Genomic DNA, 19,121 nt, shown 5'->3' with positions numbered 1-19,121 from the left:
GCTGGTCACAGTGGTCCCTCGTGACCTTGGAATTGATTATATTATAGCGAAGAGGAGCCATAGTTTTTAAAATCCCTCTAATGGTAGAAGTGGAGCAGTTGAGCCAGACTGCAGAGCAGGCGCAGTGCTCCATGATGAGGAAGGCAGCACATCACTGTAGCATTGTCAGTGGTCACAATCTTTATTATGGAAGATATCTCCTTGATCTATAAGTTCATCAGGCCAGGGACTGTTTCTTACTATGGTTTGTACAGGGCCTTGCACAAAGGATCCCCATTTCTGGGTGAAGACTTCGAGAATTTCTGAAATACCACTACTACTTCATTCAATTAATAATGCCATCAATACTAAGAGGATACCAAGAGTGACAATGTAATACATAACTAAGGGAACATCAAACAAAGCTCTAAAGGGCATAAGTGAAATCCTGGATCCATTGAAGTGAATGGCAAAACTGCATTAGGATTTCACTTCTCCATTTTTTCCTAACATGGAGATTCTTTTGAGAGCAATGAGAATAGTTCAACTCTCAGATCATTTACTAAAAAGCACTGAGTTACTGCTATATTCAAAGAAGAAAGGGAGGGATTGTAGAAGTTCAAGCCAACATAGAATATTAAGAAATACAATTAGTGATATAAAATGTTGGAAAAAAATAGTTTGAATTAGATAGACATCTGGGTTTCTTGTTGGTGCCCTAGAATTTAACTTAATTCAAATTTCCCTCAACAACATATTTTAAATATACGCACCCAAACACAATACAAAGCTATAATGTTATCTCTGGTTTATAGAGACAGATGCAATCCACTCAAGTTTCATTTTCATGGTTTACAATATCAGCAATCACAATAAAAATATCATTTTATAGTGTGGAATTTGGTGCAGTTTATGATCTCTACATTGATTTAATATACTGCATATTAAGTCTGTCAGATAGTGTGTGCATGTCACATAAGAGCATGATTCCAAATTGATGTGTTTTACTAGCAGCTATGTATATTTTAATTGATGGGGGTACCCTGGTGTCCTAAGCATCTAAAACTTTAGGAAATATATCTAATTTATTTATAAAGTGGTTTAATAGGTAGCAGACAGCATCTAGTTCAATCGGTGATATTTCATTCAGAAGGTGATGTAAAAATATGTACTTCAACAGTTGCTCCTATAAATCATATTTTTCCAGCGAGCAAGTGATTCATTTTTCTTTAGATGATTTATCCATGTTGGCATTAACTGTATCAAACTTACAATATAATCAATTCACTAGGTGATATATACACTTTACCAGTAACACACTTTTGATAAAAGTTATCGAGCACAGTATAATGTAGACATAATAGTTCTGAATTTGGAAGTGAATGACACCCAGTATTAGTCTTGTCCGTATTCATTTATACTGCAAAGTTACCATTTCAGGCAGTTACTTAGCAACAGAAAATAAAAGTTAATGAGTTTGGATTTACTCTGAGTATTAAAGCCTTATTTACCCTGAGGGTATTTTGGTAGCCCTGTAATCTAAAGCATTTGTCATGCTAATTCCCTGCCTCAGTGGTAAGGCTACTTGTACCATAATTAATGCACACTAGGCCATGTAACATCAAATAAAAGTATCTTCGCACACTCGGTGATAATTAGCAGCTCTGCTACTCAGTGGCATGCAAACTTATCTCTAAAAAAATAGCTTAATCTTCTTATTAGTCTCTGCTGATCTTTGACAACAGAAGTGAGGTGTAGGAAACAAAAGGAATAGCTTAAGATGTGCATGCTATAGCTAATGAAAACAACAGTGACAGAGTAATAAACTAAGCACCTCATATTAAAAAATAATTGTTTTATAAACATTTTTGTATCCTTCCTCCTGCAATAGCCCCATGTCCACAAAGCTAGTTAGTCTACATTACTTATCTCACAACCGGATGCCTAGGAGATGTGGAAATGAAGAACTGTAGTGAAAGCCAAGAATTTGTGGAGTAGCCTGAAGTAGGATGACTTTCCTTAGGGAAAAGGAAGGAAAGTCTGGAGGTCTGTGAAGAGCCTTGAAAAGAAGACCAGCTCTAAGGCAGGACACAGCTGGACAGGGAATTTGGAAGACAGTCACAAAGAGCGAACCAGTAGCCCAGGGAAGCAGGTCTTATTAGTCAAACTCATACTGAAACTCTGAAAAGTTTGTGATTTGGTCTGGAGGTAGAGCTGATGTCTAAAATGGTTCTTATCTTGTAAGAATTAATCCACACATCTTTACTCTTGCTACCTCCAAAAATAAAAAGAAAAGAAAAAAAAAGCCCTATAACAATCAATATTACAAAACAGTAAAAGACATATTGTATCTCCATCCCCTTCCACAAGAGGGGAAAATTTGCTTAGAAAACTCCAAAGTGAATGGCATGAAATTTCTGAGCCAGCAACCTCTCTGGGGAAGAGTTTGCTGCCACTTGGAGGGGATATGGACCTCTAACTGCAGAGAAACCCCAGAAGCTGAAATGAAATCTGGAGATCCATGCAGAGACAGAGAACCGTATTCTTCCTCCCAGGCCAAGGATGCCGGAATGGGGCCGGGGGTGGGGGGAGGAGGTGTCAGGGGACCATGGCCCCATCACTTTTAAAAGGTCAAGAAAAAAAATACATTGAATTAATCACTCAGCTTCTAGAACAGGGATAGGAACTCCTGCCTCTCCATGGATGTTTTGCTATAAAAGCAAGAGACGTGATTCAAGTCACTTTTTAAACCTATTGCCTGCTGAGAATTGGGCCAAAAGAGAGAGATTCAGTGTAGCTAACTGAGTTGCAATACAAAACATACAGCAGCATTGGCTTGCTAAAATGCAGTGCTTATTAAAGAGCATTATTACATATTGCCAAATTCTTTTTCTCTGTATGTTTCTGTTTATTTATTTATAAAAAAGGCACACATTTTAAATAGATGCAAGGTAGGTTTTACAAGGCAATTCTGAATCTGACAACTGCTCACACGGCAACTAAATATATCAGCAACAAGCAGCAGGAATACTGTATATAAGCAGGTGAAAAGATAGGATTGCAAAGAGTGGTGATAGTTTTAATATCTTCAATATGGCCATTCAAAAGTCATTTGTGTGTTTGTTACAAATATCTGGGTTTTGCTTTGGTTTTAAGCTGGTAGCTTTAAGGCATTTCAGCAAGTTTTTATACCTACAGTGATAGTTTTGGAAGGAGAAAGGGTTAAAAAGGGCTCTGAACTGGAATTACAAGGAAAATGAATATTACACGAGAAGTGGTATAAAAATGAAGCAGAAATATTTTTAAAGGTTGGTAAAACTAGTAGGTGTTTTACTAATGGACCATCTCTAATTTACACCTGAAATCCTAGAAGAAAATTGAAAAGATGAGTACACTGAATTTGAAAACAGACCACATTATTTTCAGAAAAACACATATAAATCCTTAAAATATTGGCAGATAAAGAGAATCATGGTTGACAGATCTGGAAACTCCAGGGCTAACATTTTCAAATTTGGAGATCTAAATTTAAGGATCCAAAAGTCACATTTTAAAATGCATTTAGGCATCTAAAGATGCATCTAGGCGCCTGAGGGATTTTCAAAAGCACCTAAGCTCTTAACTGCAATAGGACCGAGGCACCGAGGAGCTTTTGAAAATCCTCCTAAGTGACTAAATACCTTTTAAAATCTGACCCCAAGTCTATATTTAAGTACCTAATTAATAAGAGTATGATTTTCAGAGGTGCAGGGCATTTGCAGCTTACTTTCACTTCAGTGGGAGTTTTAGATGTTCATCACTTCTGAAAATATCATACCACTCTTATTTAGACACCTAAATGAGATTATAATGGCCCGACTTTAGTTACTTACCCACACTGAAAAATTTGGCTTAGGTGTTTTACTCTCAAACCAAACTACCCGAATCATGATGGCAATCTGGGCTATATATTTTTCCTCCCTGAAATATTGCTAGATCTGTAGTCCAAACATATATAATAGAAAATAATTTGGACCTATTTTCTTCTATGATGATTCAAAGTCTGTACTAGTCCTATGTTTAAAAAACTGTATCTTAAATTACCCACACATTCACAAGTGATTGTCTCACGATATTCTTTAGAAGACTGAACAAATGTTTAATCTTTCAGAATTAAAAAAATAAATACAGTACTGACTTTCTCCACATTTAGATTCAAATCCTGGAAGCACAGTGACTGGGAGTAGAGATGCTGGATGTTGTTTCTTCTATCATAAAGATCCCACCAACAAAATCAGTGTTCCGTGAATGTTCATACAGTTGCTGCTGAATACACATTAGCTAGAGGAAGACTGGATTTGGTGCATGGATTTCCTGGCCCTTTATTTTTACTAATCTCATGTGCTATGAAAACATTCTGCTCTGCTGTTTATTCAGGGGCCAAGATGCAATTAATTACCTCTATTCCACAGTGCAACATAGGGTATGATTTTGCCCTAACTTCACAGAGACCTTGCCTTTTACTTTTATCCACAATGAAAAACACTTATGATCTTTCTATAAAATACATACGGAAGCACTATAATGAATTCTATTCTTCTGCAGAAATGTGTGTACAGCTCTCATTAAGTTTAACGGATTCACATATTGGCACAGAGGAGATAATATCTTTCAGTGTGTTTAGGCTATACATCTAAAGACGCTCATAAGTATTCTGAACGTGTCAATCTCATGTGCACACTGACCATAATTGATGGTAAAATTGAAACAGACCTTTTGCATTAGGTGTCTGTAAAAGGAAGCTGCAGTGTTTTCAACCTACCTTATCAGTGCTAATGTTTTCACTGTAGGTACTCACTGTGATCTGACACCAAACACAATGAAGTCCAGTCAGGCCTTGGTAACATTTTATATTTTTGTGACACTTATCACATTTTGTCGGACAGTTTCCTTCTACCCAGTAGTGGTGCATTACCTATGAAAGAAAAGTACAGGCGTAAGTAGGATTGCCAGCTTTAACAGCTACATGCCAAAGTAAAGGCTACCACAGGCTTACATCAGTGTTCTTTTTGGATTTCACATATGTTTTGATACAAGAGGCAGGGGCTCTTGAAACGCAGCGTTCATGGACTGTGTACTTGCAAACTGAAAAGAGAAGCATGTTAAGACTGAGTTAATGCTGTTGCTGACTACATTTCTATGAAAAAATGACATCAGTAGAACTAGGTTTCATATCTACTACTATTTAATCAATCCAATCAGTCAATAAAAACTCAAAGTAGGCTGTTTTTTTCCATGCAATACAAAAGACCAATTAGTACAGGAAATATTATGCAAGTGAAAAATCCAAGAATGCTCTATCATGGCACAGCAGGAAATGCTTAATTAAATAAGTCCTCACTAAAATTTTTCACAATAATTCCCAAATGACAATAATATTAAAGACAAATTGATGACTGCCAAATGGTTTGGTGTCATTTGCTAGTAGGAAGAAATCTATATTTTACAAACTATAGGCAAGAGAGCAGCTTTTTATGAAAATAAAAGCCAATGAGTTTATGTTATTCTCTCTATTGATTTATAAATCTTAAATGGTTGATTAGTTCATTTCCAGATAGCTATTGTTGTCATGCATTTCATGTAATCATCCAAAGTTCAACTCTTGCTTGCCATAATGCTACTCCTATACAGAGAAGCTTCCTTTTCTAAATCCACTACCATCAGTTTTACATACTTGTCTTTATTGACAAACCTTGTCTATAAAGATCACACTAACTATAATGGGGGAATATAAAAGTGCCAGTTTATGATGCAAAGCTCCCCTGACTTCAATTATAAAACTCTACGCTCATATTTCTGTGATGATTGAATAGTTACCATTAGTGCATCCCTGTGCGTTGATGCGGAAATAATGCTAGTGCTTATAATGACAGCATTGAACAGATTCAACTATTTAAACCTAAAGATGAATGTCTGCCTGCATTAGACAAGTCTCATGCTTTTGGCCTTGACAGCAATTAAGCACAAAGGACTTCTAAACACCTTGCTTGCACCTATTACACAGACCCAGTGGGAGGTGCAGCCATTAATCAGACAAACTGCAGGGAGTAACATTGTTGATTGTGCCATGGAGGGATGGTAGGGCCCCCTGCAGTTCTCTAGCTGTTGTTTTTTCCCCTCCCTACACAATTTTAAACCAAAAAAAAAAAGTGCAATCTATAGCAATGCTTCAAAAATATGTGGGAGGGGAATCATTTATTAGGTGGAAGGAATGGAGGAGGGATTCAGGAAGATATGGAAGTATAGGAGTGGTTTAGTAAGAAAACTCAGGCCCCTTCCTATTTGCGCACTTGTAGAAACTGAAAGGAACCCATAAGTTCCCTACAGAGTGATGATCACTACTGAAAAATGGCCAATTTAGTGTCAAGCAACATAGCAAGTAAAGAAAAGAGAAGGATATGGTAGCAAAAAGAAAAGGTCATGGTAAATGCAAAAGAGGAAGTTTACAAACAGGAGCACTCTTCTTTTCCAAGGAAGTTTTATGTTATAGACAGGGAAAATCCTATTTTCATATTACTGATATCTACAACAGAACAGAATATACCTGTCATATGCTGGGACGTAGGTGGTCCGACCTAGTGGTCAGAACAGGAGCCAGGCCTAGTCGTCAGAAGAGAGTTGGAAGGTGGAACTGGAGTCACGGTCAGGAGACAAGACTCAGAACAGAAATGGAATTGTGGTCAGGAGACAACCCAGTGATTGGAGCCAAGAGCCAGGGGGTTCGGAGGAAGATAGAGGCTAGGGCCGAGGTGCAAACAGGCACGGGTTGGCACAAAGCCAGTTACAGGAAGCAGATGTGACCACTTACAGGTGTAGAACATATTGAGCAATTGATGTGCTACTGTATCAAGGGGTAGCCGTGTTAGTCTGTATCCACAAAAATAATGAGGAGTCAAGAGGCACCTTAAAGACTAACAGATTTATTTGGGCATAAACTGATGTGCTGCAGTTGCTACAAGGCTTAAATGATGTGCTGGCTCTTCTGTCCAACCAGGAAGCACAGTCACTTAGTGAGAGCTTATTGGGCTTAGTCATGCTCGTTGTGTTGCCAGGAGACTGCGTCCGGAGCAAGCTGAGTTCTTGACTTTACCTCCCCCAGCTCATCCCGGCCCTGGCTTGTCAGAATATCTTTGGTGAAACTCTCAGAAGAGTTTGGGAGTGAGAACATTTTTTCTGGCTCTGAGGATCGCTCCTCTGACCCAGAACCTCTTCCACTCTATCAGATACTGGAGCTTCCATCTGACCCATTGGGAATCAAAAACCTGCTGGATTTCATATTCTTCCTGCCCCTGGACTATTATGGGGAGTGAAGGAGGGTCTACCCAGTCAGGGAAGGGGTTGTTAACGAACAGCTTGCAGAAGGAAACATGAAAGACAGAGTGAATCTTGATGGGTTCTGTGCTATGAACTTTAAAGGGCACTGGGTTTATTTGTTCAATGATCTGAAAAGAATCCAAGTATTGGTGATTGAGCTTGGCGGAAAGGAAGTCTGTTCTCAAGTTTGGGACAAGAGTCCAACCTTTAACCCCATGGCAAGTTTAGAGGCAGCTTGTTGCTTTTGGCTGGCATAATGCCTATAAGACTCTTTAGATGCAAGTAAGTACTCTTTGAATTCTTGGTATACTCATTGAAGGTGAAAAGAAAAGGAGTACTAGTGGCACCTTAGAGACAAATAAATTGGTTAGTCTCTAAGGTGCCACTAGTACTCCTTTTCTTTTGCGAATACAGACTAACACGGCTGCTACTCTGAAACCTGTCATTGAAGGTGGAGGACTGGGTCTGTGGCGGCTGGGATGGCACAGCCTTCTGGTAGGTCTGGATGAAACTGGGGATGAAAACCAGAATTCACAAAGAATATGGTCTGTTGAGGTGAAGTGTAGGTTGAATTGTTGTATGAGAACCACAGCAGTGGAAGCTAATCATCCTGATGGAAATTCTAAAAACAGTGGCAGTATTGCTCCAAGGTCTTCTTGACTCTTTCAGTTTGGCCATCTGCCTGCCGGTGGTCAGCTGTCAAGGTGAAAGGCTCAGTGCCGAAAAGGTGGAGGAAATTCCTGCCAGAAAACAAGAAGCAATCCCTATGATAGAGGAGGTCTTCTTGCAGGTGGAAGCTTGAACTGGGGCGACAGCAGTGTTTCTTAGAAACTGACAGACTGGGGCTGCAAATGGATCACCTGGGAGCAGAATTAGGATAGTGGTTGTCAGATGACATTGATGGCCCCACAGACAAAGGATGGTGTGGTGAGAGCTTCCTACTCCACTTCATGATACTCGTCCTTGCAGGACAGGATGTCCACCTTCCTGCTTGTAGTCCCAGACAGTAAGTAACCATAAAAAGTCAAATCAAGAGAGGAAAAAACCCAGCCAATCTGAAATTCGTTGAGTCATCAGGTTGTCTGATGTTCCAAATTCTTGTGATCTGTACAGACTTGGACAGGACCCGCCCGCTCCCCTCCCCAAGGAAGTGATGCCATTCCTCAATGGCGGACCCAATGGCCAGAAGTTCTTTGTCCCTGTGATGGTGTCTCCACCCCACACAAGGACTGAAGGATTAAGGTGGCTAGTTGGACCAATTAACTGCCCTGGATGCACCTGAAGGAGAAGTAAGGGAGCAGGTATTAATTAGATGAGGCTCAGTTGGATGAGAACAGGAGGAGCCTGTATAAAGCCCAGGAGCTGAGAGCAGAAAAGGGGACTGCAGAGCAGTCAGCAGTCAGGCCCTGGGAAAAGGGAGTTGCTAGATTGCTATTTGTTTAAAATGTTTGGAAAGAAGAGGGCTATTTTACTCCAGTGTATTTGATTATTTGATGTGGAAACCAATACATACAGGATTAATTTCCGAAATGGGACAGTGTCCACCACTGAAAAAGGTAAATGTCCGATTCTGCCACCTTTATTCACAATTGGTAATCACAAATTCATCAGTAGGACTACTTGCTCAGAAAGATATAAATCAATATACCTTTGATGGGCTACTTTTGACTCAAGGGAAGGAGAAAATGTTTTACAGTGACAGACTTAAAGAGCTCAATCTGTTTATCAAAAAGAATACTAAGAGGTGACTTGATTATAGCGTATAAGTACCTTCACAGGGAGAAAATACTGGTTACTGAAGGACTCTTTAATCTAGTAGAGAAAGTTATAACAAAAAACAATGCCTGGAAGCTAAAAATTCAAATAGGAAATCAGGCACTGTTTTTTGTTTTGTTTTGTTTTAAACAGTGAGTGATTAACCACTGGAACAAACTACCAAAGCAAGTGAGATTCTCCATCTCTTGATGTCTCTGAATCAAGACAGGGTGCCTTTCTGGAAGATGTGCGTTAGCCAAACACAAGTTATTGGGCTCAATATGGGATAACAATGAAATGTAATGGCCTTTGATATAAAGGAGGCCAGAGTAGATGATCCAATGGTCCCTTCTCTCTTTAAGCTCTATAAATGTATGAATGTGAGGACGAGTGACATAAATCAAGCCTTATGATTAGGGTTGCCAGGCAGCCAGTTTTCGACTGGAACTCCTGGTCAAAAAGGGACCTTGGCGGCTCCAGTCAGCACCGGTGACCGGGCTGTTAAAAGTCTGGTCGGAGGTGCAGCAGGGCTAAGGCAGGCTCTCTGCCTGCCCTGGCTCCACATGGCTCCCAGAAGTGGCTGACATGTCCAGCTCCTAGGGGGCTCTGCACGATGCCCCCCACGCCGAGCTGCGGGAGCGGCACATACAGACAGAGGCAGTGCATAGAGCTACCTGGCCCCCCTGCCTGCGGGCTGCAGGGACATGCCACTGCTTCTGGGAGCCATCTGAAGCTAGGGCTGGGAGCCTGCCTTAGGCTCCAGCTTCACTGTGCTCCTGACCGGGAGCCACCTAAGGTAAGCACCACCAGGCTGGAGCCCACACCCGGAACCTTCTCCAGAACCCCAACTCCCTGCCCTAGGTTGGACCCCCCCACCCTAACTCCCTCCCAGAGCCTGCACCCCAAACTCTTCCTGCACCCCAGTCCCCTCCTGCATCCAAATGTCCTCCCAGAGCTGCACCCAGCACCCCCTCCTGCACCCCACCCCCCTGTCCCAGCCCTGAGCCCCCTCCCGCATCCAAACTCCTTCCCAGACCCCGCACTCGCTCCTTCACCCCAACCCCCTGCCCCCTGCACCCAAACTCCCTCCTGGAGCCCACACCCAGCACCCGCCCACACCCCAACCCCGTTTCAGCCCTGAGCCCCCTTCTGCACTCCAAACCTCTCATCCCTGGCCCCACCAAGGAGCCCACACCCCCCTCCCTCACTCCAACCCCCTGCCCCATCCCCGAGACTGCATCACCTCCCTGCACCACAAACCCCTCATCCCCAGCCCCAAGCCAGAACCAACACTCCAACCCCCCTGCCACAGCCCAGAGACCCTTCCTGCACCTTGAACTTTTCATTTCTGGCGCCAAGCCGGAGCCCGCACCCCCAGCCAGATCCCTCAGTCCCTCCCACACCCCAACCCGCTGCCCCAGCCTGGTGAATGTTAGTGAGGGTGGGGGAGAGTGAGCAACTGAGGGAGGGGGGATGGAGTGAATGGGGTACGTGGCCATGGAGAAGTGGCAGGGCAGGGGTTAGGGCCTGAGGCACGACAAGTGTATTTGGTTTTGTGTGAGTAGAAAGTTAGCAATCCTATTTATGATTGAAGAGGAACTCATAGCATCTATGTAAATTGACTGCCAGTCCTAGGAACCTGGTACTTTGAAAATCAGGCCCCAATATGCTAGACAGAATGAATGATGAGGAAGATTAGAATAACTAAATATGGCTATACAGTACCTGGGCTAGTTGATGACTAAGGAAGAATATGAATGACGTAACTATTTACAATTATTTAAAGGGAGAAATACCAAAGAAGGAGAACAAATATTTCAGGTCACACCACAACCAGGATGTACAGGAAGAAATTAAGCAAAGGTATATTTACGCCAAATATAAGAGGAAAAGCCCTAATACTGAGGTCATTATAATACAGAATATTTTCTCAAAGGAGTTTTGAAAGTCTCACTGTTTCAAGAATTTAAAACTGGTTCAAACACTCAAGTATAAAATACAGGGAAAATAATCAATGTGGCAGCAGGAGTCTGGATCCAGAGGATCTAGTAGATCTACTGTGAATGTAACACTTAGCAAGCAGCAGCACGAGAGAATGCTCACTGGAATACATATACTCACAGGAACAGCAGAGACCCTGCTTGCCTACTCCTATTAACATGTTCAAGCAAAGATTACAGTAGGCAGGCTTGTTAAAGTGTTTCAGTCTCCATACATGCTGCCCATCATCCTTCACATTCTGCACAGGGACATAAAAGAAACAGATTCCGTTTAATGACATACACAGTGAAACATATAAGTGCCAATAAAAACTGGAGATTGACTCAAGTACGTAAAAGACAAGCTGTTACTTCATTTATTACTTCACACCAGATCACAACATAATCCTTCTAAATACATGGAAACTGATGTGCTAATAGATTCCCCAGAAGCTCATGGATGCCCATGCATTTCCAAAGCCATGAAGAAAGGTAGACACCAGTAGTTAAGACTGCAATAGATTCCTGTCAGTAGATGTAATAAGGCAACTATTTAACTAGACAGGAGTTAGTTCTAAAATATATATTGCTCCATCTTAACAGCTACAGAATTGTTAACATTTCAACAGATTTGCTTGAGGGGCCTTCAGGGTGTAAAATACACTCCCTGTGGAAATCATATGGTCTGTGCTAAGCAAGAGGTCAGACAATGATCATAATGGTCCCTTCTGGCCCTACATTCTATGAATCCACATCCTTCTATCAAAGAACTGATCTTGATTGGGCCGACAGTGGGATTTATATCCTGGATCTTCATCACTAAAAGAATGAGTCCCTAGTACTTGATCCAAAGGACTAAATCCTTCAGCTGGAAGCAGTAGCAGACTCATAAGTCTTGTGTGTGGACCAGCCACTAGATGGGGATAGACCTACAATCTCCTAGTATCGATTATACTTGCCTTTAAAATGTGAATGAAAACATGAATATTTAAAAGATTTCTTTACGTTTTAATCAACATAAGCTCCCATTTACAAAACACTCAAACACTATCACTGAGGGTTTGGGGTTTTTTTTTATATATATTGTAGCTGTTTTTTTAAAATGTTTACTTTGTGCTACTTTCATGATTGCTAATTATAGTTTGCAACTATTTGTGTAGATCCCAGGTTCCTTGGCTGGTGTGTTGGCAGGCTTCTTTATTTTTCTAAAATTAGTAACTATTAAACTTATTTTAATAAGCAACAGATTCACCTGACATATACCAACAGCCTTATTAAAACTACCTTACGTTCTTTTTTGGGACACTAGATGTCAATCTGTATTTATAAGTAAAACAGTATGTAACATAATAAAAGTAGTGAATCTCCATCAGTTAAATACAAACAGCAGGAATTTTTCAAATTTTTGTTCTTTGATTTTTGTGTTGTGTGTGTTCCTATATTGCTGTGCGTGTCCTGGCCATTTCTTTATTAGACATTCAGTACTAGCATTCTAACCAAGATTACAACTATATAAGGAATACATAATTTCTGATTGAAACTGCAGTGTCTGGACAAATGAATATTCAGGTGACCCAGAAATTTTACTTGTGTGTGTGCAAGAAAAAGCAAAACTGTGCCTAATATTTATGAATTGCTCCAATTTTCATCCTAGCTTTACAACCAAACCCAAAAAAGGTGTAGCCCAACAATACCATATACCTGACTAAAATATACCACAACACACTGAGCCAAATTCAGACCTGGTGTAGCAGGATGCAACTGAACTTGGCCAATACTGCTTAAGCATTTTCCACTCTGTTGTGTTTTGACACATACAGATGCATTCTGAAAAAGTAAAGTAAATGAAGATCATCCTCAATATATTTGTCAGACATGAAAAAAAAATAGCTATACACATGGCTGGTTCTTACCCAGTAATTGATTTATGATATCAAAGACCACAAGAATGGGTCTCACATATAACAGCCCTGATTTTGAATGTGCTGTGTGAGGCCTTAGTCATAGTACTGTCAGCATAATTCAAAGAACATAATGCAACTCAAATGTCATGTAGCTCTATTAGAATTTACTTATTAGAGTCTAACTTTACTAGTTAAATTCTGAAAAAACATAGTATTGTTCTATTCTTTAAACTCAAGTTATTTCTCACTGATGAGTCAAAGTCCCTGAGGATTTACTCAACATCATGAAGATAACAATGGCTTTGTAATAAAGAGCGATACATCAATGAAATAAGAATTTCTGTATCTGGTCCAAAGCCAAACCCTACGAAGAACACAACTTTCAATGATTTCTACAAAATACCTACATCAACTAAAGTCAACAGAAGTAGAAATCAGTGGGAATATTTTTGCCTGTCTGGACACTTCAGGATCAGACTCTGTGTGGTGCTCCCCTAATATCATCATCAGGAGCTCAAATGCCATCTTTGACAGCTGGGCACTGTCAGGGCTTCCTTTCTGTAGAGGGAGCAAGAAAGATGCTTAATATGGGACTTTAAGGCTGACAAAGAGTATGGACGTTTTCCAATATTCCCTGAAGAATCAGAAATAGATTCTGCAGCTGTGGAGCCCCAGAGTCCTGTTGAGCTTCTTCAGGACTGGCAGCTGTATACTGCATGTTTTGTTAGACACAGCTCCATAATGTTAACCCTTATCTGAATACCCCACTCAACATATATTTTTTTTTAATAGTGTTAAATTTTATTGTACTAAATACATTGCAAGTCTTCTAACAGAGTGACTAGGCACTGTAAAATAAAGATTATGTAAATGTTTTTTGAGATAAATAATTACAAACTTTAAACACTTTAATTCTAAAACATATTAATGTGGTCAATATGTACAGCAGGGGCCGGTAACCTTTCAGAAGTGGTGTGCCGAGTCTTCATTTATTCACTATGTTTTAAGGTTTCGCGTGCCAGTAATATATTTTAACGTTTTTAGAAGGTCTCTTTCTATAAGTCTACAATATATCACTAAGCTATCGTTGTATGTAAAGTAAATAAGGTTTTTTAAATGTTTAAGAAGCTTCATTTAAAATTAAATTAAAATGCAGAGTCCCCCGACCGGTGGCCAGGACCCGGGCAGTGTGAGTGCCACTGAAAATCAGCTCACGTGCTGCCTTTGGCATGCGTGCCATAGATTGCCTACCCCTGATGTACAGTATTAAGCTAAAAAGAACCTAAAATCCAAACTGATCTTTTTTTCTCAAAAAGAAAACTATTTACTCTGTATTAAAGTTCACATAAAATAAATTATAACAAATAAATACACTTTTTGTTTCACGTTAGTTTCATTTTACTTTTTTCAGTTTTAAGACTGGCCATTCCATGTGAATGTGCCTCTTCTTATTTGAAGAGAACATATGGACTAACTTAGCTGGCATTTTCCTTATCAGAAAAACAAACAAGTCTTGATGTGGGTGTTCTGCCAATTAAAACACTTAACTGTGTTACAGGCTGCAACTGATGCAGAAATCCATTACATAAACACAATGCACTTTTAGAAAATAGCAAATTAAATTTTTGCTCTTGTGCACTGCCAAAAATCAGCAATAAAGTACTGCAGATGATCATGCATGTACATAACTTTTTAAAACACTGCCTGAGGGGGAGGGGGAGGGGGAGAAAAGCCCACACAACGTGAAACAAACCCCCTCAGTGTAAGACTTTAAATATAAATAAAATCCACATTACTGACACATAGTGCATTGAGTGTCACTCAGTCATTTTACTTCCATATCCTGAAACAGAATTTAACAACAAATAGTCATTTAGAAGATCTCAAACCAGGGCAGCTTCAATACAAATCTCGTCCTCAGTTCATTATACTACACTTAAAATGAATCCTCCATATGGCATACACAGACGTTAGCACACAACGGTAACAGTAACATTTTTTCACTCACACCAAGTCTCATGACTGACTATGGTCCTGATCCTACTTTCACAGAAGTCAATCGGAGCTTTGTCACTGATTTTAAGGCAGAAGAATTGGACCATAAATAAGCAACAAACGAAGGAACAGCCAACCTTAAAAATGAAAAAGTTGCACACAATCACTAGCTATACCACCCTAGACTAGTTCAATATTAATGCTCATTTATTTTAGTTTTTCAGATATTTATTAATAAATGTAATTGTGATTTTGATTAGGAACCCAGACACAAGGTTACAGTTTATAAACTGAATTTATAGGCTCTATTCAGGGGGAAGAGCTGCCTCTTTGTCTGCTGGCACAGACGCCTCGGAATTGTCAGACACATAGATGAACATAATTTGTCTGGGAAGAGTCAACATGGTTTTTGTAAAGGGAAATCATGCCTCACCCATCTACTAGAATTCTTTGAGGGGGTCAACAGGCATGTGGACAAGGGCAATCCAATGGATACAGTGTACTTAGATTTTTCAGAAAGCCTTTGACAAGGTCTCTCATCAAAGGCTCTTAAGCAAAGTAAGCTGTGATGGGACAAGAGGGAAGGTCCTCTCATGGATTGGTAACTGGTTAAAAGATAGGCAACTAAGGGTAGGAATAAATGTTCAGAGTTTAGAATGGAGAGAGGCAAATAGTGGTGTCCCCCAAGGGTCTATACTGGGACCAATACCATTTGACATATTCATAAATGATCTGGAAAAAGGGGTAAACAGTGAAGTGGCAAAATCTGCAGATGATAAAAAACTATTCAAGATAGTTAAGTCCAAAGCAGACTGAGAAGAGCTACAAAGGGATCTCACAAAACTGGGCGACTGGGCAACAAAATGGCAGATAAAATTCACTGTTGATAAATGCAAAGTAATGCACACTGGAGAACACAATCCCAACTATCCATATAAAATGATGGGGTCTAAATTAGCTGTTACCACTCAAGAGAGATCTTGGCGTCATTGTGGATAGTTCTCTGAAAACATCCACTCAATGTGCAGTAGCAGTCAAAAGAGAGAACAGAATGTTGGGAATAGTGATAGATAATAAAACAGAAAATATCATATTGCCTCTATATAAATCCATGGTACGCCCACATCTTGAATACTGAGTATAGATGTGGTTGCCCCATCTCAAAAAAGATATATTGGAATTGGAAAAGTTCAGAAAAGGGCAACAAAAGTTATTAGGAACACTTCCGTATGAGGAGAGATTAGTAAGATAGGGACTTTTCAGCTTGGAAAAGAGACAACTAAGGGGGGAGGGAGTATGATAGAGGTCTATAAAATCATGACTGGTGTGGAGAAAGTAAATAAGAAAGAGTTATTTATTCCTTCTCATAACACAAGAACCAAATGAAATTAATAGGCAGCAGGTTTAAAATAAACAAAAGGAAGTATTTCTTCACACAACGCACAGGCAACCTGTAGAACTCTTTGCCAGAGGATGTTGTGAAGGCCAAGACTAAAAACGGGTTTGAAAAAGAACTAGATAAATTCATGGAGGATAGGTCCATCAATGGCTATTAGCCAGGATGTGCAAGGAGGGTGTCATAGAATATCAGGGTTGGAAGGGACCTCAGCAGGTCATCTAGTCCAACCCCCTACTCAAAGCAGGACCAATCCCCAATTTTTGCCCCGATCCCTAAATGGTGCCCTCAAGGACTGAACTCACAACGCTGGGTTTAGCAGGCCAATGTTCAAACCACTGAGCTACGTCCCTAGCCTCATTTTGCCAGAAGCTGGGAAAGGGCAACGGGATGGATAACTTGCTGATTGCCTGTTCTGTTCATGCCTCTGGGGCACCTGGCATTGGCCACTGTCAGAAGACAGGATGCTGGGCTAGATGGACCTTTGGTCTGACCTAGTATGGCCATTCTTATGTTGTTATGTAGGACCTCTCCCACTATGCAGCAGTAAAGGCTATTTATGATTCTGAGGGAGTATTTCCTCCTAGGTAACAACAACATAGTGCCAGAATAGGCATTATGTTGTGCCTATTATCTTTCCTATGTACAAATTCTTTGGCAACTAGACAGAGAAATGATGTGAAGGGACATAGTAGGCAGGTTATTCCCTAGCTGCCTGCAGTTGTTTGTTTGGTAGTGTGTGGTTTTCTGTTTATTTTTTAAATGACCTACACAGCCTAAAGACAGAGCTTTTCATGACAAACCTCTCTGTGCCTGTCAGCCAAAGGTTAGGAGGAAAGGGTCTACCATGCCAAGGAACTCCTCTTTTTAACACACACACACGCTTATGTTCCGGGGAAGGCCTCTCCCCACCCCCGGACTTTTCAACAACTGGGAGGCTCCCCTTGTCATTCTGCTACAGTTAGGGCAAGATCAACATCCCCTGCCAAGGAGATGGGTGGGAGAGGTGCCCATTTCCTACTCCCAACTAATAACGAGAAAAAGAAAGCAGAGATGACCCACCTTGTGCAGTTCTTTGAGATGGGTATACTATGGGTGCTCTGCTTGTGGTGTGCATGTGCCCCAGGCATCTTCAATTGGAGATTTTCAGCAGCAGTGCTTGTTCAGCCTGTGCATGCACCCTCACTATCCTCATGCCCCTTATCAAAAATATATAGGACTGCGATAGATGAACTGCCCTCAGTTCCTTCTCTACCAACCCATGGGGATTTGATTGCAGAGCCATTGGCCATTATCTCTGAAAACTCATGGTGATTGGGGGAAGTCCCGGTCAACTGGAAAAAGGCTAACGTAGTGCCCATCTTTAAAAAAGGGAAGGAGGAGGATCTGGGGAACTACAGGCCAGTCAGCCTCACCTCAGTCCCTGGAAAAATCATGGAGCAGGTCCTCAAGGAATCAATTCCAATTAGAGGAGGGGAAAGTGATCAGGAACAGTCAGCATGGATTCACCAAGGGCAAGTCATGCCTGACTAATCTAATTGCCTTCTATGACAAGATAACTGGATCTGTAGATGAGGGGAAAGCAGTGGACATGTTGTTCCTTTACTTTAGCAACCCTGATATTTAGCAAAGCTTTTGACACGGTCTCCCACAGTATTATGGCCAGCAAGTTAAAGAAGTATGGGCTGGATGAATGGACTATAAGGTGGACAGAAAGTTGGCTAGACTGTCGGGCTCAACGGGTAGTGATCAATGGCTCCATGTATCAAGCGGTATCAAGTGAAATGCCCCAAGGCCTCAGGCCGGTTTTGTTCAATATCTTCATAAATGATCTGGAGGATGATGTGGATTGCACCCTCAGCAAGTTTGCAGATGACACTAAACTGGGAGGAGAGGTAGATATGCTGGAGGGTAGGGATAGGATACAGAGGGCCCTAAACAAATTAGAGGATTGGGCCAAAAGAAATCTGATGAGGTTCAACAAGGACAAGTGCAGAGTCCTGCACTTAGGACGGAAGAATCCCATGCACCACTACAGACTAGGGACCGAATGGCTAGGCAACAGTTCTGCAGAAAAGGACCTAGGGGTTGGGTGGACGAGAAGCTGGATATGAGTCAACAGTGTGCCCTTGTAGCCAAGAAGGCCAATGGCATTTTGGGATGTATAAGTAGAGGCACTGCCAGCAGATCGAGGGACGTGATCGTTCCCCTCTATTCGACATTGGTGAGGCCTCATCTGGAGTACTGTGTCCAGTATTGGGCCCCACACTACAAGAAGGATGTGGAAAAATTGGAGAGAGTCCAGCGGAGGGCAACAAAAATGATTAGGGGACTGGAACACATGACTTATGAGGAGAGGCTGAGGGAACTGGGATTGTTTAGTCTACAGAAGAGAAGAATGAGGGGAGTTTGATAGCTGCTTTCAACTACCTGAAAGGTGGTTCCAAAGAGGATGGATCTCGACTATTCTCAGTGGTAGTGGATGACAGGACAAGGAGTAACGGTCTCAAGTTGCAGTGGGGGAGATTTAGGTTGGATATTAGGAAAAACTTTTTCACTAGGAGGGTGGTGAAACACTGGAATGCATTACCTAGGGAGGTGGTGGAATCTCTTTCCTTAGAAGTTTTTAAGGTCAGGCTTGACAAAGCCCTGGCTGGGATGATTTAATTTGGGATCAGTCCTGCTTTGAGCAGGGGTGTCAAATATAAAGGGAAGGGTAAACACCTTTAAAATCCCTCCTGGCCAGAGGAAAAATCCTCT

General features: G+C 41.1%; 1 protein-coding gene across 5 annotated transcripts in view; it reads right to left on the bottom strand.

Annotated features, from left to right (window-relative positions):
- The window catches only part of DGKB (diacylglycerol kinase beta), a 510,469-nt gene that overhangs the window by 318,807 nt on the left and 172,541 nt on the right, over positions 1-19,121 (bottom strand). For all 5 annotated transcript variants that reach the window (XM_073333812.1, XM_073333808.1, XM_073333809.1 and 2 more), the window contains 3 exons: positions 11,209-11,326; positions 5,015-5,103; positions 4,817-4,933 (listed from right to left, as the gene is read on the bottom strand). In XM_073333812.1, coding sequence (XP_073189913.1) covers positions 4,817-4,933; positions 5,015-5,103; positions 11,209-11,326 — 324 coding nt within the window. The remainder of the gene's footprint in view (positions 1-4,816; positions 4,934-5,014; positions 5,104-11,208; positions 11,327-19,121) is intronic.

The sequence above is a fragment of the Lepidochelys kempii genome, chromosome 2, assembly GCF_965140265.1.
Source record: "Lepidochelys kempii isolate rLepKem1 chromosome 2, rLepKem1.hap2, whole genome shotgun sequence".
Lineage (NCBI taxonomy): Eukaryota > Metazoa > Chordata > Testudines > Cheloniidae > Lepidochelys > Lepidochelys kempii.
This window is presented reverse-complemented; position numbering and strand designations above follow the sequence as displayed.